Source organism: Hippichthys cyanospilos, chromosome 16 (assembly GCF_059441005.1).
Source record: "Hippichthys cyanospilos isolate Australia breed blue-spotted pipefish chromosome 16, RoL_Hcya_1.0, whole genome shotgun sequence".
NCBI lineage: Eukaryota > Metazoa > Chordata > Actinopteri > Syngnathiformes > Syngnathidae > Hippichthys > Hippichthys cyanospilos.
Genome location: NC_142384.1, coordinates 12,661,305 through 12,682,672, shown reverse-complemented (window position 1 = coordinate 12,682,672; position 21,368 = coordinate 12,661,305). Strand labels below are relative to the sequence as shown.

Genomic DNA, 21,368 nt, shown 5'->3' with positions numbered 1-21,368 from the left:
CATTTACCCCCCCTTGATACATGTCAGTGTTTTTTTCGAGCAAAAGTTTTACCTATATTTTGTTCGCTCACTAATTTACGCCATTCCACTGACTTTACGACACTACAACAGAATACGGTAGAATTTGACGAGCGGGCGCCAGGCGCGCAGTTTGTAAACAAAATGAGAACTTTCGTTGCTTAAACAGAGGTCACCGCGAAGAAAGTGTTAGTTTAGGGGATGTACTTGAGCAACGATACCCTATATTTTAATGACGGAGTAGTGAAGTTTGATACGCTGACATGTTTCGTTCTTCAAAGAGTTTTAGTCTGTACTCGCTGTAACTAGCTTTCTTTTGCTGGTAACATGCTAACACGGTGGAAGGTCAGTGGCGAAGAGGCTACTGTGTGTCAGTAGCGGCCAGGCATGCAAATAGTGAACCTCCTTGCAAAACATCTGCTTCGTCTGGGACAACAGAGGCCAAGTATCCAGTTGATGTGTCGTTCTACGTCGCAGGACTCATTGACAAAATTCGACATAATGCGTAGGGGTCAGATCAAGAGGGTACTCTGCGTAGCCGAGAAGAATGATGCAGCCAAAGGCATCTCCGAAATCATGTCCAATGGCATGTCCATGCGGGTTAGTTAAGTGTTGTCACTGTCATTTACTTCTAGACACTGTAGTAAAGTTCTTATTGCTTAATACGGGTGGTAACCCATCTGTAAAGACGTGGGCTAAAGTATAATGACTTCAAGTTAGAATACAATTTAAAATTATATCATGTATTTGCGGAAGAGATGCTTGAATGATTGTTTGCATGTTTTGCTCTTTTTTTTTCAGAAAGAAGGTTTGTCCAAGTTTAATAAGATCTACGAGTTTGAATATCATCTCTTTGGTCAGGTATGTAAACACAGTGAAATACTTCTGTCAGTGTTATGGTGGCATGCTTCCTCTGATCGCTTGTTTCCCTTATGTTCACATCTAGAATGTGTCGGTAGCAATGACATCAGTTTCAGGCCATTTACTGGCTCTTGAATTCAAAGCTCCTTATCATAAATGGTAAGTTTGGAAAAGACATGCCCATCACTTGCCTGAACCAGCCTTTTGGAATTCATGTGTTAGTACAGTAAATTGCTTTACATGCAACTGCTGATTTCATATTTACGTTTTTATATCAAAGGCACAGTTGCAATCCAGTGCTGCTGTTTGATGCGGAGATCGAGAAGTATTGTCCAGATGGCATGATACAAATTAAGGTATATAAAATCTTTATAAGGAATTATAAAAAAAGATATTTTTATGGCAACAAATTATGCTTTACTGTCTTTCTTTTGTTGTTATGTTCAGAGTGACTGTAATAATGTGTTATAAATGGAGTTCCTCTCTCCTTGGTGTTCTTTTATGCAGCGTACATTGGAAAAGGAGGCGAGACTATGCCAGGCCTTAATTATCTGGACTGACTGTGACAGAGAGGGAGAGAACATTGGCTTTGAAATAATCAATGTCTGTAAAGCAGGTAAGTTTAATTGAAAATATAATATAAAATATAACCTCCAGACACAATTGTAGATTTGTACATACCTGTATCTTTGATGAGTTGGTTTTAAATATTTTTGTAGTGAAACCTAATTTGCAAGTTTTTCGGGCGAAGTTTTCTGAAATCACCCCCAACTCCATTCGGAGAGCTTGTGAGACGCTGTCAGAGCCGGACGCTAACATCAGTGATGCCGTTGATGTCCGCCAAGAACTCGACCTGCGGATAGGTGAGGAGAAGGCGCATTTCAAGATTCCCTGATATCTCAGATGCTATACAGTAGCAGTGTTCCTTTAGACTTTATGAATACATTTGTCTATGAATACACAGGTGCATCTTTCACAAGATTTCAGACACTTCGCCTACAGAAGATCTTCCCACAGTCTCTGGCCACTCAGCTCATCTCTTATGGCAGCTGCCAGTTTCCCACTCTGGGTTTTGTGGTGGAGCGTTTCAAAGCCATCCAGGCCTTCATTCCTGAGACTTTTTACAAGATTAAAGGTACATGGACACACACGCATCCATGATCAGATTGGTGATGTACAATCATTTTAAATCTGGACTTTTCTGCTTTTCCCGTGTCAGTGTTGCATGAAGTGGAGGAGGACACCGTTGAGTTTGGATGGAAAAGAAATCGTCTCTTCAACCACACAGCTTGCCTAGTGCTCTACCAGATCTGCATGGAGGTACAATACTCTATAGGCATCTTCTCTTATTTGATCTCACCGCATTAATAAATCAGTGATCCTGATGAGGAAAAGCCATGTAACTTTTTTGGCAATGCAGAAACCAGTTTTGATCATCCATTGTCAAAATGTCTGATTTTTATTCATGTGTTATTGGACTTCACATTGCTCCTCCAACTCTGGTTTGTTGATTCTATCATCAGGTGTGTCGAATCTGATCCTCCGACTTGGCTAAACAGAATCCATGACACTTACTGTACACACACCGTTTGCCAAATTACTCAGAGCTGTGGAGAACATACAGTAATCATCAAAGTTAAACAGTCATACAGAACTTGTTTTCATTTTTCAAAATCCCAAATGTAGCCATCTTACTACCTGTGTAAGCACTCCCAGCAGGCAGTTTTTATTTAAATATCTGCTTTCCAAAATGTCCACAAAAAGGGCATAATGGGAAAGGCCTCACAAAAGGTGTGGGCGGAATCTTACTGCAGCATAAAAACACCAGTGTACAGTCAAATGTTTCTATTTTTTATGCTACAATATGTTTTCACTCATTCCTAGGATCCCATGGCAACAGTCACCGCAGTAACCAGTAAGCCCAAGAGCAAATGGAGACCACTGCCGTTGGACACTGTGGTAAAGTCAAGCATCTACATACATACTTGTCTGTTCTTTTGTTGCTTCTGCAAGCCTGATGATGTTGTTTCTATTTTTCTGCATCAGGAACTGGAAAAACTGGCATCTCGAAAGCTGCGAATAAGTGCCAAAGAGACAATGAAAATTGCAGAGAAACTTTACACACAAGGGTGAGTGTGAGTTAATGTTTTTTTTTTTTTTGAACACTCCAAATATTGTAAATATGAACAGAAATCTCACATTTGGTTTCTCTGAAGGTATATCAGCTACCCTCGCACAGAAACCAACATTTTCCCAGAATCCCTTGCTCTGAGCCCCTTGGTAGAGGCACAGATGCAGAGCCCAGACTGGGGGGCATTTGCCCAGCGAGTGCTTGAACAACCTGGGGGTCCCAACCCACGGCAGGGCAAAAATTCTGACCAAGCCCATCCCCCTATACACCCAACTAAATACACAAGCACACTGCAGGTAAGCACATTTCATATGTTTGGCACAAAATAATTTTGTTTCAATCCCATTCATTGTTTTTTTTCATTTCAGGGAAATGAGGGACGTGTGTATGAGTTCATTGTCCGGCACTTCCTGGCTTGTGTGTCCCAGGATGCTTTGGGACAGGAGACTACTGTGGACATAGACATCGCGCATGAGAAATTTTCTACTTCAGGACTCATGGTCATTGCGAGGAATTACTTGGATGTTTATCCTTATGACAAATGGAGCACTAAGGTACGAAGAGCAGTTTTGCATTTGAGGGACGGGTCAATGATCAAAATTTGAAACATTTCTCATAAAGTTACTTTGTGGGTAATAGGTGATACCAGTGTATGAACAAGGCTTCCAGTTCCAGCCGTCTGCTATAGAGATGCTGGATGGTCAGACAAGTCCCCCGCAGCTTCTCACTGAAGCTGACCTCATATCACTGATGGAGAAGCATGGCATTGGTACATCACACACATAGTGAAGCTGTTTTTTTCAAAGTTTTTGTGGCGCTGAGCACTAACAAAAACAGTGTCATTTGATGTTAAACTCAATAGAAACAATATAGGGGAACGGATTCAAATTAATATGCAACTATTTTCTCAGATTTTCTTAAATAGTTGATGCAAATGACAGTCAGTATCATCAAATTATTCACAGATTATAATACCAATTCTTTTGAACAGACATCCCGATGATAACATCATTTTTTTCCCAAAAAATATAATATATAAAAAAAATATACTGATTCAAAATATTGCACGCAGAAGAGTTCCTCCTATGATATTGTTAAACTGCGACTTCAGCAGTCTTAATTTCTGTATGTAAGTATGATCTCAAAACGCTGCCTGAAAACGACTATTTTCAATTAGTTACACCTGCTCTCCATAATAATTCGGACATCACAATTCAAAGTTGTTTTTTGGGGTGGGAGGGGATATTTCTGTTATCAAGAGTTTTGTTAAAAAACATTTGAATTACACTCTAAGGCTTCATGACTTTAACTTGAAAATATATCAGAATGCAGCGTTATCGTACTTATATTTGGTGTCTAAAAATGAAATCTCAGATTTTTTTTTTCTTTCCCAAAATTTTGATTTCCAATTTTTTCTGTTTTTCTTTTTCCGAGCCACCGCGACAGCTTTTAGGATTGTTTGCTTCTGGAATTTTTCTTTTTGTACAAAATGCTTTGTAATACTATTGTATCCTGAAACAAATAAATCTTATGCTTGGCCATGTACAAATAAAATTGACATTGACTTTGATCCACCGTTGAAGATATTCAAGCACACATTTGAATTGTGTCACTGTGTCCCATAGGCACTGATGCGACACATGCGGAGCACATTGAAACCATAAAAAGTCGCATGTATGTGGGCTTGACAGCCGATCAGAGGTTTCTCCCTGGAGAACTTGGCATGGGACTAGTGGAAGGTAGAAAAACAACCTCGGCACTCATATCCTGCATTACCAAGAAGCCTTTAAAGTAAAACAATTCTTATCGTCTCTTTGTTTAGGTTACAATGCCATGGGCTATGAAATGTCAAAACCACACCTGCGGGCTGAACTGGAGGCGGACCTTAAGATGGTATCAGAGGGAAGGAAGGACAAAAGGAGCGTGCTCCAGCACCACATCCAAAAATACAAGGCTGTCTTCATTGAGTCTGTGAAGAAGGCAAAGAAGTTAGTGCTGGCTCGTATTCAGCCATACAACTCCGAGACCTAAACCAAAACCAAAAGTAAACCGCTGTGCTTTGTCAGGTTGGATGAAGCTTTGTCACCTTATTTGGGTGCTGCTCTGGACATGCCTGAAATTGAGCAGCTAGACATGGAGATCCCACTGCCAGTCAGGAAGTGTCCTCACTGTGGACGGGACATGGTGTTGAAGAAGAGGAGGGAGGGAAACAGGTGAAGCACGTTAAAAACAATTTCTCTATAAAGAAGGTGTGCAAACAATCGATTTACAAAAGAATCCGGATTGTAACTTCCAATAGTACAGTGTAAGATGACTCAAAATTGATTTTAGAAATTAAAAACTACATAAACAAAGCAGCTTTTTGTCCGCTTTTGTGTAAGACTACAGACTGAGGCAGAAATCGTTGCCAATCAAATCATTTCAAATCCGAATTTGAATCAAATCCAGTTGCGAGACAGGCACAGATTCCCACCTTTATAAACAAACATATAATGCCTTACTCATTTGGAATCAATATGTTGTGAATCCATGATTTTTCGATCACTATTTTTTGCTTTCCCACCTTCATAGTAAATACCTGTCCTGTGTGGGCTTCCCAGCCTGCAAAACAGCCGTATGGTTTCCTGACACGGTGCTGGAGGTCAACCGAGATGACAGCATTTGTTCCACTTGCCAGCCCCGGCCTGTTCACATGTGAGTACTTAAGTTATACTTTTCGAAAACTAAAGATGCAGGTGCATACTGAGAGAGAAATATAAGGCGAAGTGAGACGCATGAGGATGTCATTAGAGCAATCACACGATATAATTAGCTGAGCTCTTCAGTGCCACATCCTCGCAGGAAAGGTGTTCAGACCGCACTTTTTTTTCCTAGCGCTTTAACACTGCAAGGTGTATGAAACAGTGGTGCATCTGGCTGAAAGCCTGAGCAATTATTCTTACTCTTGCATACGACCATGTCTGAAGGTGAAAGTATTTATAGCTGTGAAGAGCAAGCTATGTGAAAGTCATTTTGATGGCTAAATACCAATAAGCACTGAATTGTGAGTAATGATGCACATCCTCATTGTCTTGCTTACCTCAGAAAAAAAAATGTCTAGCTGATCCAAGAATTTTTTTTTTTTTAAACAATGCACAAGGTCGAATCACGTTCTTTTATGCAAATCGTGACTCGGCCCGAAGCTCACAGTAAAACCATTTTATATGCTCAGTTCATTGAGATTAGGTGTTGTATTGATATTCCTGCCTTGACAAAAATAATTATTGTGCCTAATAAAGTGCAAATCCTTTGTTTTGCTTACCTTATATTTTGTCACGTGTATATATTTATAGAAAAAAAACTGTCAGGATGATGCAGTGCTTTTCTACACCAATTCAACATGTCAATAAGAAACTGTTAAAAATGAATATTTCAATGAAAAGCGAGAAATATTCTTCTTGTCAAAACAAGCGTCCTTTTAAAAAGTGTAAGTTGAGAGACAACATTTTTTTGCATTAGTGGGCGTTCACCCTCAGACCAAATGCCAAAGCACAGTCCAAATATAGGGCACAATTGGCAAGCAGCAAAGACAGAGTGCTTCACACCAGTATCTGTTGCCACAGCAACTCTTCAGATGTACAGACCTTAAAGCTCAATCGCAGCACTTATGTACAAAACTGTTTTTTTCAATTCACATTTAACCCATCGTTTTTTTTGTAAGTTATTACAAATAGAAAAACTTGTAATGTTGCCTCCTCCTTCTGATTACCATGGCAACTTGCTGTTAGCTAAAGTTTTTTTTTTTTTTTTTTTTTTTTAGACAATGCATTTTGAAAAGCAGATTTACACTAGCTTCCATCTCAAGTTTGTATAGTTCAGTGTGGAAAAACTTAAAACATTTTTGGGCCTCATCTAAAATGATCTGAAGACCAAGTAACTCACTTGATGTTTGTTTGTTTTTTACACCTGCACTATCGAATTCTCAAAGATAGTATTAAAGTTATGAAATGTGCAATAAGGTGGTTGTAGTTTGCAAAGTTGTTTTGATCATATAAGGATGTAAATAATGCCTGACATTTGCCTTGTAGGTTAAAGTTCAAGTTCCGCAGGGGGAGCCTTCCCGCCATAATGCCGTTAGAGTTCGTCGGCTGCATCGGCGGATGTGACGAGACTCTGCGAGAGGTGCTGGACCTTAAATATCTCAGTGGAGCAGGTGGGGGAGGACGAGAGCCTCCCCCGAGACCGGCACCACCCCGAGCAACGAGTTCAAACACGAGGCCTTGTGCTCCACCCTCCGCCCCATCTTGGACCCCGCAGCCTCGTCCACCACCAGGGGGCAATAGCATCAGAACGCACAACGCTGAGGTCATTGTGTGTAACTGTGGTCAGGATGCAGTCTCGCTGACCGTACGTAAAGAAGGCCCCAATCAAGGACGACAGTTCTACAAGTGCAATTCGGGGACATGTAATTTCTTTCTGTGGTCGGATCAGCCGAGCCATCAGGGGGCGCCTCAGAATCATTGGGCGCCACCACCGCCTACACCGAGAAACCCCCAGCCTCTGAGGCAATCCGCGGGGTTGAGGAACACTGGCGGAGGAGGTGGCAGCGGACCTCAGGGAGGCGCTGGAGGTATAATGTGTAACTGTAACGAGCCCACAGTGACACGGACTGTGCAAAAAGACGGGCCCAACAAAGGACGGCTCTTTCACACCTGCGGGAAACCCAGGGACCAACAATGTAACTACTTCCAGTGGGCTGATGAAAACTTCTCAACACAAGGCAAGACAAGTCTTTAAAAAGGAAAAAAATTTATATATATATATATATATATATATATATATATATATATATATATAAATGTGTGTGTGTGTGTGTGTGTATGTATGTAAGTCTGTTCATTATGTTGACCTGTTTTTGTCTCTGTCAGGTGTCTTCAGAGGCGGCGGGTTTAATAGCAACAGAGACAGAGGGATGAAGGGTAGGCAGCTAACGGGGGATAAACCCCCCGCTGCCAAGAAACCTCGTTCCTGCGGCATCTGCCACATGCCAGGACACACACGGGTCACTTGTCCTCAACGGTGACGTGGCGGAGGTTTTGCACCCTGTGACTCGACTGGTTGCGTTTTTTACAAACATTGCAGCACCTGCGCAAACGCCTGGTGTGCCTTCTTGTGACTTTGCATTTCACAACGGTGCCAAAAAAGGAGAAGTCAAGAAAAGTCCAAAGGATTGGATGAGATGATCATATTTTGATCAGTTCCTAATTGTTACAAGGTGTCAACTATGGGACATATAAACTATTCACATTTAACATGCTGCCCATATTTAAGTGAGATCTGAAAAGGAGTTCTTTAAGTGGATGCAACGTTTATATTGCTGCAAAAGCTCCAAAATTCAGAAGAGGGAGCAGCTGCCCTTGCCTTGAATGATGCCGCTATTCATCGCATTTCTTTTTATTTGACGTGATACATGCAGTTTCGGATGCAATCACTGTTCATATGGTTTATGTAGTTTTTTAGAAATTTTCAATTCTGTTTTATAATAAATGAGTGATAATAAATGTAAATATTTTCTATAATTCCATTGTGGCTGTCATCTTTAGCGAGTTTAAGTTTTACTTATGGCTTTATTTCGCGCACTTGTCTTAGGAAATGAGTCATCTGAAATTTGGTTTCATCCTGACTCATCTGTCTTCAACCACAAGCTCACAGCTAAGACAGCTAAGCACATGGACACAGCAAACTAGAAAATGACTATAATCCCCTGCTTACAATACTGATTAAACCTTAAAGACCCTGTAAACTCAAGTCTGATATTTGTTTTTACGCTGTCTGTGTATATGTGTGTGTGTGTGTGTGTGTGTGTGTGTGTGTGTGTGTGTGTGTGTATATATATATATATATATATATATATATATATATATATATATATGCGCATGTGTGTGTGTGAGAAGGCATTTTAGATTTTTTGATTATTTTTGGGGAGTCAGAGTTTTTTGTGAGAAATTTGTAAATATCAATTTTTTGGGGCTTACTTGACACTTCATATTTCCTGCATAATATATATTATAGCATTATTTTCTTACATTTTATGTGAATCGCAAACCCCTTTTCTAATGGTTTCTATTTCACCTGATAAATCATCTCCTCGGTGGAAATATGAAAATAAGTGCGTCTTTTCTTATGACGTGCGTGCAGCCATTTGAACGTAGAAATGACAAGGCATGCATCGCGATGCAAGTGTGACTCAGTGGTCGTGCCGCACAAACTTTGTGCAACGAGCTGCAGGACCCCTCTCTCCGTCTTTAGTATTCCCATGCACACGCAGTTTCGTTCGATCTCGTTTTAACGGGAAACGCATGGATTCCCGGTATGGGGAAACCGATGTGCTTTATTTTGTTAATCTTCCAAGGAAGCAGAGCTGATCTTACTGGCACGTTTGGTGAGTCACGCGTGACTCATCACGAGTGGGCGCTGATGGTCCTGCAGTGTTGTTTTTGTCCTCCCAACTTCACGCACACACGCATACACACACTGTCGGTATCCGGGCAGATAACAAGTCATGTGATACACAAGTCTTTTCTTTTTTTTTTCCGAATAGCCGTAATAACCTCCTTCTTTCGGGAAGTGCCAGACCGCTACCTTGTAAATGTTTCCTGCAGGGCCAAAAGCTATAGGAGCGCCGTAAACGTGATAACGTCACCACGGGCAGCTTAAATGATAGGGGGCACCAGTTCATCAGCACTATTGGGAGGCCGCATAGCACTACGCACTTCCTATCCAGATGTTTGACAAAAAATCCGTAAAAAATTGATTTGGGACTCAAGTTGAGGATGAATCTAAAATGCAAAATGGACTGCAACAACCTTCAAGCTGACCATCTCCAAACTTTTAAACACATATGTCTAACTTCACTACATTTTGCAATATACTTGCTGTTGTCTTACAAGGAACCGACCTTCAAAATTCACAGGTAAGTTTTCCAAAGACGTACACTTGTGTGCCTTGCTGTGACGACCCCATTCTTTATTGCAGGGGTGTCAAATCATTTTAGCTCAGGAGCTACATGGAGCAAAATCTATTCTCAAGTGGACCAGACTGATAACATTATTATACATGGATATACTAATTAAAAAAACTGTCACTTATATGTACACACACACATACATGCATACATACATACATACATAAAGATGAATAAAGTAAAATAACTCACTTTTTGGTGCCCTATATATTCCAATATAACATGTTTCTTTAAATTGCATTAAATGACTGGTGAAGGGAAATTTTCTCTACACTCTTTTTTCCACTTGTGCTAAAATACATATTTTGTTTGAAATGAGATGAACTATAAATAAATAAACACAACAAACCACAAATATCCAGTGCAAGGATAATTCCCTAATCGAAACCTGTGGTCGTACATCTTCTTTTAAAGAAGTAGTACAGTGAAGTGCAAAGGAAAATATCGTAAAATGGTGCTGTAGTGTCTCATTTTGGACACCGGATGACAGCCACGTAATGACAAGCACGACAAAGTTGAAAACTACCTAAGAAGTCACGATTCCACATTGAATACAAAAGCGCTGTGTGCAAACTGCTGAGCTGTAAATGAAGTAAAAATAAAAAAAAGACTGTTTATAATACAAACACAGATGAAAGCATGAGTAATAGCACGATGACGTTAGATGCTAATGCTAACACAAACACTAGTGCAGTGTCCCACTTTCTGTCACTGAAGAGATCAGCAAGCTATCACATAAGCTTGGCAACTGCTCACTATAAGTTACCGTGGTCATCACTTGTAAAAGTCATGCTTTTTTTTTTGTCTATTGATAAAGGACAACAGACTAATGGGTTCGGTTCTCTTCATTTTTTTTTAACGTTTCACAAAAACACTTTGCAAACCGGATTAAACCTCGTTGCGGGCTGCACATGGCCGTATATTTGACACCCCTGCTTTATTGCAACCTCACATTTGGATTCATCCTGGAAGTTCATTCAAAATTCTGATTTGCGTAACATTTTATGAATAGTGTAAAATTAAAGATGATGATGCGAAACGGCCTTGCGGTCTAGCTGCCTGCGTGTTCTGTAAACAAACACAGTGCAGCTCAGCTGGCCAGGACAAATCATAATATTTACACTGTTGGAACTGTTAGTGTTGCACTCATCGGCATTGTTCAATTCTTGAAGAGAACAAGCAAATGGTGTTGCACTTCCTCAAAAAGAAAATATTTAAGCTACGGTTGTTTCATTTGACATGTCTTTAATTGTGTTCCAGTTTACACAAAAGATAAGCGTTTTGTTTTGCAATTCCTTCCCTCACTGATCCCACTGTAACTGAAATGAGAACTTAAAGTGTATACAATTTAGCGACATGACAGTGTATAAAATTTAGCAAAATCTAGTGTAAAAAAAAAAGTGTTTTAACCCCCCAATAAAGTTCATTAATATGCAAAAACTATGCTCTATCACATCAATATTATAGTTGTTATAATTGTTGGTCTGGTAATCTGTAATCATATTACATAGATTGCGCCTGCCTAAAGGAGGGGAACATGTTCCGCCGCCATCTTTGTGCTACGGAAACCCGAAGGAGAAGAACTTTTGTAGGTAGGTAGTAGGCTTGCTGTGTGGTCTGTCCCAGTGTCAAAACTGTGGCACTTTCCAAGTTCACCATTAGATGGCACTAAATTTTACACACTGTCACTTTCAAGCCGAGCTGTGATTTTTGGCGGACTTGCAGTGTAGTAAATATTAAATTGGTTTACGGTAATACGGAGAATGATATCACTTTTCATTGAACAGAGGGCCATATATGCTACTGTATTTAAATGTTGGTCAGACCAAATTTGATGTCTTCATTGTTTCACTTATAGGTCAAAGGTTACAGTAAAAATGGACCACTGCTCATCTCTTGAGCTGCTTATCAACTCTTCCTGCTGGCTCATCATCATCCAGCTTTTCACTGGTTGCTGTAGAAACAGTTGCCATGGCGACCAGTGCCCGTAAGTGATGCAAGCATTCCAGGTGCATGCAGACCATGACTGTAGACCCTGTGTGCGTACCGCCTTAGTTTTACTGTAAATGATCCAGCTCCATGACGGGGAACAGGCTGCTATCTGGGCCTTAAGCAATTGTCCACTCATTCGTCGCTCCCAGTGAGAGAGGTGGGCGTGTGTACAGGTATTGAGTTCAGGTTGGTCCGTACTAAATGCAATCATCAGTTTTTTAATATCGAAATAAGCACACTTTTTAACTGAAGTCTCTTCTTTGTAAACATATTTCTTAGCGTAGTTTTAAGAAGATGAACAATCATCTCTTTGTTGTTTGGCACTTAAGTTCTATATTTGGATCAAATATGGCTGGAGGGGTGAACATTTTTACCAAAGTGAGTGCAGCGAAGCTTCCCTTTCAATTGCAGATTGGGATCTTTACACAAGTATGAGGAGTGTGACTCCCTCCACGTTTCACGCTCTGGCTGGATGACAGCTATTGGCCACAAGCGTTTAAGACTTGATTGATTGTTGGAAAGCTTAATTAGAGGCTACAGTCATGTAAACAGAGGTTTTATACTGTAAACAAAAATGTTTGATGACTAATGGATTCGCTGACAAACGATTTGATTTTCTGTAAGCAGAAGGAAGACATTCACCTAGACTAGAGTATTTTCTTTACCTTTTGCGCAGTTCAGGGTCACAAGTGCATTTCAGATGACTTGTGGGAAAGGCAGGCTTCACTAACACCAACGTTACACTGAAATTAATTGTACTACATGGACGCTATCATCAATAGCCTCATCAAATTTCCTAAAAGCATGAAACTTGCCTACAACTTTTAAAAGGGTGCAGAAAAAAAAGGTTTTGTTATCACTATCAACCATGCTGACCATCAATTACATAACAATGCATAACAATGAATCAAGCACAAAGCTCAGTGGTTTTTGATGTTGTCAAGAACACCACTGACTGTCACTCTTCAATCACCGTGAGTACCTTCTTGTTCACAATCCATTAGGTGGTAAGCAGTTTTATTTGGCATATATTGTATTTAGGGTACTCAGTCATTTAAATACCTTTTGTTTCTGAGCGGGCTGATTGTCTTTGTGTTGAATTGAAAACATATTTCACATGGATGTACATGCGTCTGGCTTCTGTCCGATCACCGTCACATCATAGTGTTTTTTTTTTATGTATATTGGTCGCTTTGTCCATTTAAATAGATCATTGTGAAATCACATTTGCACAAGGAACTCCGGGTCATTCCGTGGAAACTTCACAGGGAAGTTAGCAAGCTAACGTGTCAGCTCAAAAGGTTTAAATTGTTATCAAAGTGTATTAAAATAAGTTTTTAGCAGATGATCCACTCCATTCCTTCTTTGCGTTCCGTAGCTAAAAGAAAAATGATGTCCTGAATCTGAGCTTCGCTCCCCATGTCATATAATTCGTGATTACTAGACCTACAATGATATGAAAAAAAGTTATTGAAATTTATTGTGAGGTTTTGCTGTCTAAGTATTATACACTGTGGCTTTAAATAAAAAAAACCTAAATAAATATAAACCTAACTTGTTTTAGTTTAATAACTAATAATTCATTCTTAAAGGTTAAATAGAAAACAGTTTTTTGAGAGTCTCTGAAAAGTATAAAGACATTAAAGGTAGTATAAAGGCAGTATAAAGATATGAATCAATTCATTATTTATTTATTTAAACATGTTAGAAAAACATTTAATGTGTATTCTATAGCTACTTGGTAAATGCAACTTTCAATAATCTTAATAAATTGTAAAATCTCAACGGACATTGACCTTGTCAAGTCTTTCTCTCTCTCTCTGTGCACTGCTCTAATTTGCGTGCGCGTCCACGCGCTTGGGGGCTCGGCCCTACGTAATGGCGTCGGGAGCGCGCGCGCGACTTAAAGCAACGCGTCGTCTCGTGTTGATGTGTCGCAGATTTGAAAAAGTGAGCCAGGAGAGCGCTTTGCGTGACGCGAGCCCAACATCGTGAAGCATCGGCGGCGTTTAAGTGAACATTTAATTTCCCCCTTTTGAGCGTGTTACTTTTCGCTTCCCGTTCTTCCGATTGTGCCTAAAAGGAGGCTGCTTGTTCGGAGCGGGGATGGAGCTGTCATCCATCGGAGACCAAGTGTTCGCTGTGGAGTCCATCACAAAGAAGAGAGTCCGAAAGGTGAGCTGCGACACTTTAATCCACTCCACTCAACTTACATAACTTATTTTCCGTGTGCTTTCCGCCACAGAGGAGCGCGGGGTGCGTCCGTAAAAGAGAAACTAGGCCACGCACTTTCCATTCACTCCCAAGACACGTTCAAAATCTTATTTTCGATTTTTGGGGAGACGATAGACGCTTGCTCATTTTAGAAGGACGTACGCGCTCTTTATTTTCATTTGTGGAAGTTGAGTGTTGTTTCGCTGCTGCGCCGCGCGAAGATGCTGCAGCATGTTTTTGTGCACGAGCCCACGCAGATAGTACACAACGAGAAGGGGGTGTGTACGTGTTGTCAGTGTGCGCTGTGCAAGGTGGCCGACCAAACGCAGGCACGTTATTTTCATTTTGATCCCGTGCTAGTTTCAATAGCATTCATTCGCATATAATAAACGATCGGAGTGAAAAAAGCCAAACAAAAACGTAACTGACTTCTTGTTTACATAAAGTTGCGTGGTCATCGTAGCGCGCTGGAAGGCTCCGATTGTTCAACATTAGTGACGTTAAGGTTGCGCAACAGCACGTTGTTTACATGTTCCCTTGGCCCCACCTATTCGAGCCCCGCGCGGTGTCGGGTTCTAGAAGCGTCGCTCTTGTGACCGTGTACCGTCACGTCACGCGCGACTCTGGAGAGGGAGAGAGAGAGGGAGGGGGAGAGAGAGCGAGACCGAAAGGGGCCGCTTACTGACGTCATTCCTCAGAAGAATTCCATTTGACAAGGAGAATAATACCCCCGCCTCCCCACATACACACGCTTTAAAGTGGCAGACATCGTCACACATACAAAAGTACACGTTGTACTTTTACGGGTTTCAAGCGTTGTCATTACCTCAGAGGCAATGATATTGACCAGTATTGTTCGAAATTTGTGTCTTATGTTTACATCAGCGTAGATCAAGGCGAGATAGAGATTTAGTTGTGACCATGTTTGACTCTCAATTGAAAACTGAATTTTGGATGGAGTGCCCCCATACACACACAAACCGGTGAAGTACTATTTAAGTCCGGTGCCCCTCACTATTGTTTTTCAGCTGGTAACTCTCTAAGGCTATTTTATTCTTGTCGAAGAACAATAGAGTTAGGTATGAAAAGAGATCGTATCACCCCCTCAAAAAACTACAACAATGAAAACAAAACAATATAAAACAAAAAACAAGCAACCACGTATGACATTTTTCAAGACAGAAAAAAAACAGAATGCCATCTTTTTTCCCTTTTTCATGGTTTTAGGCACTTTAATGCACTTTATTATTTTCTTCTGTTTTAGACTAAGCTGTAACCCATATAAATGCTATAAAAATAATTAACAGTTGTTAAAAGTTGATTTATATCCCTTTATTCTTGTGTTAATATTAAAAAGAATACAGGTTTAGGTATAATTATACAATTTTTATAGATAATCTCATTTATAGTCAGCGCGTTGAGTGTGTGTGTGTGTGTGTGTGGGGGGGGGTCTCTTTCCTGGGGGGGCTTAGCAAAATATAATTGAGAAGCACTGGCTTAAACTGACGCATATATTTGCTTGGTTGTTTTTATGCAAAATTGTTTTATTAGGCTATAATAGGACATAGGATATAATAGGACTTGCCGATGAGCGTTTACATATTATCTGTCTGCATATGTTTCTCCACCATTTGTGTTCAAATAATTGTTGAAGGGGAAATAACACCACTGCACTACACTAGACTTCCAACTAGGGATGTGGGAGTGGCAATAAACATCTTCAGTTCAGTACTCTTTTTTTAATAGAATTGTTCAATATATTTCAGATGAGTTGGGTTCACTGCCACCATACAGTTTGTACCTTAAATTATGCATGCAAGTCCAAGCAAAAATGGCCTCGAGAAAAATCTTTAACAGATGTCCCACACTCACTTGTAACGAAAGCAGAGTCACATCATGAGAGAAAAGACAAACTTGAAAAAAAAATAGTTATGCAGACACCTAAAAATGAAATCCTTAAATTCTTTCCCTCACTGGAATTTTCCAACCATGACTTTTCAATTGACAGGAGGCCAAAAAAAAAATATATTGGCATCTCCTTTAAGTGCTGTTTTTCCTCTTTGTCTGCAGGGTAATGTGGAGTACCTGCTCAAGTGGCAGGGATGGCCCCCAAAGTGAGTAATCACTGAGTCATCACCCACTGACATCATCCCTCGAATATACACTCAAATCCATCTTGACGACTTACCTGCGCTTCCATATGAAGATGAGCGGACATGAGAAATGTTAATGTCTGCTTGTGTGGGTGTTGACAGGTACAGTACTTGGGAGCCAGAGGACAACATTTTGGACCCTCGCCTGGTTCTCGCCTATGAAGAGAAGTGAGTGAAGTTAATTTTATGAAAGTCAGAAGGATTGTTTTTTAGTCATCCTTTTGCTCACTTCTTTGTCTTTGTTTCGGTGATGTTTCCAGTCAGCAGAAGATCCGTGCTCTGGCCTATCGCAAGAAAGGTCTCAGACCCAGAAGCCTCGTCCTGCGGGTAAGTCATAGTTGCGTTTGAATATTTTCAGATAGTCAAATCATGGTTAACTGACATATACATCTAGCGGCTGGATGTGTGTAGATTGAAATGGCAGCACAGATTGCAAACCTACGGCCCGCGGGCCGGATCTAATAAAACATGCATAGGATTGAACCCAATCATCCACTGTCCATAATCAATAGCGAAATATTCTTACTTTTACAAGCAATGACCAGATGAGCACTGTAACTTACAAACGGAAGTGACAAGTTGCCACCCTTTTGCCAAAAAAAGCTTTCTGATCGCTTCAAAATGACACCATCATTTACATTTGCATTAGCATCTAGCGTCGCTGTTCGCTGCTCAGCCCAGGTAAAATACTTCAATCGCCTCGTAGAGATTCACAGTGGGTGGGCAACTACCAGACATTCATGTTTTATTATGAACAATCTGTCTTCTATTTCTTTTTAGGTTTACTTTAGTTACCAGTCAGCAATTAGCTCGCAGCACTTCCGTATTTGCGTGACATACTAACTTCTTCGTGAGTTTTCAACTTGTCATTATGTCTTTACATGGATGCCACCCACTGTCCAAAATGAGACACTACAACAAAGAAAAGATCATAGAACGTTTCCACTCCTTTCATACAATTTGAGGAAAAATGTTGTATTCTGATACATAGAGTACTAAAAAGGAAGCAATTTTACAAAATGTATATATATTTTTATATCTATATTTTTCAACACTAACAGTTTACCTCCATTATTCACAGGGAATTTGGACCAGGCTGGCACATATAACAAAAATTACAAATAATTGACAGTTATGTACAATAATTTTACCTGTCCGGCCTACCTGAGAATAGATTTTTCTCCATGTGGTCCCTGAACTTGACATCCCTGAAATCGAAGCTGAAATGTAATTGGACAAAAAGCAAAAATAAGATCCATATTTTCTGGGAATAAATTAAGTTTCATGGATTTATCAGAATTTAGTTTTTGATAGTTGAGGTTCTAACAGCCCACCACTGGAGCAGGTGTACTTAATTTTATGCCTATCTAATGCTTTTAATGGGTCCTTCTAGAACATTTTCGCCATGGACCTGCGCAGCGCTCACAAGGCTCCAGACAAACCCCCGCCTCGATTGCGCCTCTCGCTCACCCGTGCCATGAGCACGGATGTGGACCATGTCGAGCAGAGAGGCGCGTACTGCCGCTCAACGAGGAGGAGAAGCAAGCAGCTGGCATCCAAGCGGAGTGTGTGCGGCCGCTCCAACAGAGCCGTCAGACCCCGGGTGAAGAAGGAGGAGGACTGGGAAAACACCAGCGAAGAAGAGAAGCAAGAGTCTGAAAGCGCTGCAGAGGAGCGACGGGCAGACAGTTTATATGGTTTGTCTTTCTGTTTGTCAGTTACCTTGAAGTATGAACTTTGACCTATTTGTGATCTTAAACTTCTCTTCGGGCAAAGCAAGGAAGATCAGCAGGGCCTGAATTGTCTAAGAAAAGTATTCCTTTGTTGTCTTATCGACTGAAAGTGAACTTTATGCCTTCAAGGTCATTCCGAGTGCAGTTCGCCCCCCGTCCTGGAGCGACAAGATCTAGAGTTGGACGTGGAAGAGAACGGCACAAAAATGTGGGTGGAGCCGCAAGACGGAGCCTCGGCGACACTTGCATGCGACCAATCAAAGGACTGTGCCTCAGCGCTCGACGAAGGAGCAGTGGATGCGGTTGCCACAGGCAACAGGTCAGATAGTGACACGGGCAGAGATGAGGAGCAGTCAGGGCCAGAAAGTCCCGACGTGCACCTGAAAATCGACATGACCTCAACGGTGGAAGGCGGCGATGCGGTGGTCTACAATCAGAACGTTACCACGACGACGGCGGCGAGTCAATCAGAGCATCCTGGGAAGGTGATCATGACCGAGGTGACCATCAATTCGCTGACGGTGACTTTTAAAGAGGCCGCTGAGGCAGAGGGCTTCTTCAAGGGTTGGTAAGGCCAGCGCATGTTCATTCAGCAACAATAATCAGACTCGCCACTCATTTTGTAATGTGTACACAGTCATATATGTAACATGTTTACAAAGAAATTCCTGCTGAGAAGACATTATTGCCTTTCAATTGAAAAACAAATGAGTGGTGATTTTTATTATTGAGGTTCTTTTCAGTCATAAAACAAAACAGTGGTCAGACTCAATACTTCCATGCAGCTACTTTTAGTTATTATTCCTGAGGGTTTTTTTTTTTTTTTTTAAATAGGAATTCCAGAATCTGATACTGAAACACAGGTCAAACTCACTTCTTCCATGCAGCTACTGTACTTCACGCGCAGATACTGTGTGTTTTTATAGGCGTCTGATTTCATTAGCCCTTCGTACAAATAAGTTTGGTAAAGGCATTGCCACCTGGATCGGAGTTTATTTCTGTCTCTACAGAAATAAAACAAAGAGAAGTAAATGACTGCTGCTCATATGAAAGAAGAGGGATGCACAAAAAAAGAAGTACTGTTGTGTTTGCTGTCTGTCTGTTTTAAGTACTATAAATGCTACTTGGTTCTATTTTTGTATTACCAGTTGATAGTCCACTCTTTACACTACTAGCCTTTGTGCTTTTCGAAGGATGAGGTATCATTTTACACTGCTGCTCTTATGCTTTGTACAATAATGTACAATAGGGCTGGGTATCATTTCAGATTTTCAAAATTGAGTTGATTCGATTGACTAGGGGCCAATTTGATTCGAATCAAGATTCCAGTCAGCTAAGGATTTTAGATTTTTTGGAGAATAAGCACATTGTATGGTCGTACATTCACAGTTCATATTCTGTAGTTTAACAATTGAATTGAATCACTTCTAATGAACGATCGACATTTCTATAGATTGTACAAACAAAATCTGTTATCTACAATCAATGGTAGTACTTGAGCTTAGCTAGCTTTACAATTAACACCAAACAAATGACCTACATTAAGTAGAAATACGTGTAAATCATTACATGTATTACTGTTTGGTTAGTGAGTTAATCAGTGTTTTGTATATACGTTGTAACGAATTTATTAAATACCGAGATTGCGTCCTTCGATCACATTTGATGCTCACAAGACAATGTATACTGTATGCGGCATGCGCTACCTTGTGGCCAAATGAGGTATTACTACTAAAAGGCAAATACAGTTGAGCTTCCGTAACGTACATTCTGCGTGGGTTACAGATCGATTTGAATCGGTATTGCGATATGAAAAGGAAACAATTCAAATGGATTATTTTGTAAAACCCAGCCTTAATGTACAATGAGCAGACGTACACTAGATCAGACAGTAGAGAGCCTTTGTTATTTATTGCATGTCTTGTGTATAAGCTAAACTAACTCACAGTATGTGTCTGATTAATGTCTTTTCTTGGAGAAAAACATTTTTATTTTGACTGCATTTCCAATAAACATGAGCTGAAATCTTATTTATTTGCCTCAGCTGGAATGTTGCAATTAACTGGTTTTGTTTAAAATATGAACAGGTAGGAGTGCGTAATTAGGATGATCTGCGAGGCCCACAGATCACATACATTTAATTCTTTATTGACTCACCAAAAGTTTACACAGTTTTGTAGTATGTTTCATTGCTAACCACTCCCACAAAACAAAAAAAATCTAAAGTTGGTCAATTAAATGTTTTACTGGTTCAAACTGTAGAAATTTAAATAAGTGTCTCAAATATTGTAAATAAAAGTATATGTAAATTATAACATTTTGCTTATACATTAATTTGGTTTGATTAAATCATTGCTTAACTTATAAAACCAAGAGCAGCAGAAACTGAATTTACCATCAAAACATTACTCTTTCTTAAAAAAAAATACTCCATAATAATCTTATCGTTGAATGAAATACATAATTCAATTTGGGTCAATCAATAGTGGGAAGGTAACCACCACCACAATGAAGACAAAAGATTGCTTCGACATTTCTTGCGTCAGGGTTATACTTTTTTCTACATGTCCACTAGAGGGCGCGCTTGTTCTTACAAAAATAATTCAACCCAAACTGATATTTCCTCTGTGGTACTGGGCCTCTTGATTAAAAACTCAGTTCCTTATAATGGTCGATTCGAATACTTTATCTGCAGGTAGAGTGACCAGAGAGCATGTGACAACACTGTCAGTGGATCTCAGTTGAAAGGATTAAAGGATTAATGCTTCACAACTAAATACTGCACAAGGCTACTGCTGCAAACAAGTACGTGTCCTATACTGAGTTGGGTCATTCTAAACAGACAGGAATCTAAATCAATAAAGTCTGAATCTGAATGAATCACTGTATTTGAACTAATTCGTTGTCATAGTTGTACAAGGAGGAGTTCATGTTTCTTAATAAAGAGGATCTGAGACAGATGACTGAATAGTGTGGTAACTTTCGTTTTCAAGCTGCTCTCCTTTGAAGTATAGCTACTGACAGCGCTTTTACATCGAGATTCAAAATTCCAAACGCAGCAGTGAAAAATCAGTGGTGGAAGGCGAATGACATTGTTAAACATTTATGTGGAATGTTTTTGTTCACTGACTCTTCGGTTCAACCCATTTTCGCAACCTAAAGTAGCTCTGTAAGAGCCATCGCTTTTATTTGCTCGGTAAACCCAAAATGTGTTATATTTTTTCTTTATTTTAAAAAAAGTGACGGCATTACATAAGGTATGA

General features: G+C 40.2%; 2 protein-coding genes and 1 long non-coding RNA gene across 5 annotated transcripts; 2 read left to right on the top strand and 1 right to left on the bottom strand.

Moving 5' to 3' along the window:
• The first annotated feature begins 134 nt into the window (after positions 1–134).
• Positions 135–8,797, top strand: top3a (DNA topoisomerase III alpha). The gene is made up of 19 exons (XM_088438001.1): positions 135–618; positions 820–879; positions 965–1,038; positions 1,160–1,235; positions 1,387–1,495; positions 1,599–1,742; positions 1,844–2,014; positions 2,099–2,199; positions 2,764–2,838; positions 2,926–3,008; positions 3,096–3,306; positions 3,379–3,564; positions 3,650–3,779; positions 4,636–4,749; positions 4,833–4,998; positions 5,077–5,223; positions 5,582–5,704; positions 7,078–7,769; positions 7,918–8,797. The coding sequence occupies exons 1-19, from the start codon at positions 406–408 to the stop codon at positions 8,070–8,072; spliced, it is 3,030 nt and encodes a 1,009-aa protein (XP_088294127.1). The 5' UTR covers positions 135–405; the 3' UTR covers positions 8,073–8,797.
• On the bottom strand, positions 4,877–16,501 carry LOC148410662 (uncharacterized). The gene is made up of 4 exons (XR_015868262.1): positions 16,408–16,501; positions 5,589–5,694; positions 5,097–5,178; positions 4,877–4,979 (listed from the first exon to the last, which is right to left on the bottom strand). It is a non-coding gene; the product is annotated as an uncharacterized LOC148410662 (long non-coding RNA).
• Positions 12,924–20,135, top strand: LOC148410661 (uncharacterized). Of its 3 annotated transcripts, none has more exons than XM_088438002.1 (7): positions 12,924–12,979; positions 14,089–14,180; positions 16,290–16,333; positions 16,475–16,540; positions 16,633–16,699; positions 17,766–18,069; positions 18,235–20,135. In XM_088438002.1, exons 2-7 carry the CDS (start codon positions 14,112–14,114, stop codon positions 18,675–18,677), a joined length of 993 nt encoding a protein of 330 aa, XP_088294128.1. In that variant the 5' UTR covers positions 12,924–12,979; positions 14,089–14,111; the 3' UTR covers positions 18,678–20,135. The 3 variants fall into 3 exon arrangements, with proteins under 3 accessions (XP_088294128.1, XP_088294130.1, XP_088294131.1); XM_088438004.1 differs by having other exon boundaries at positions 12,974–13,009; XM_088438005.1 differs by lacking the exon at positions 12,924–12,979 and adding an exon at positions 12,994–13,012.
• The last annotated feature ends 1,233 nt before the right edge of the window (positions 20,136–21,368 follow it).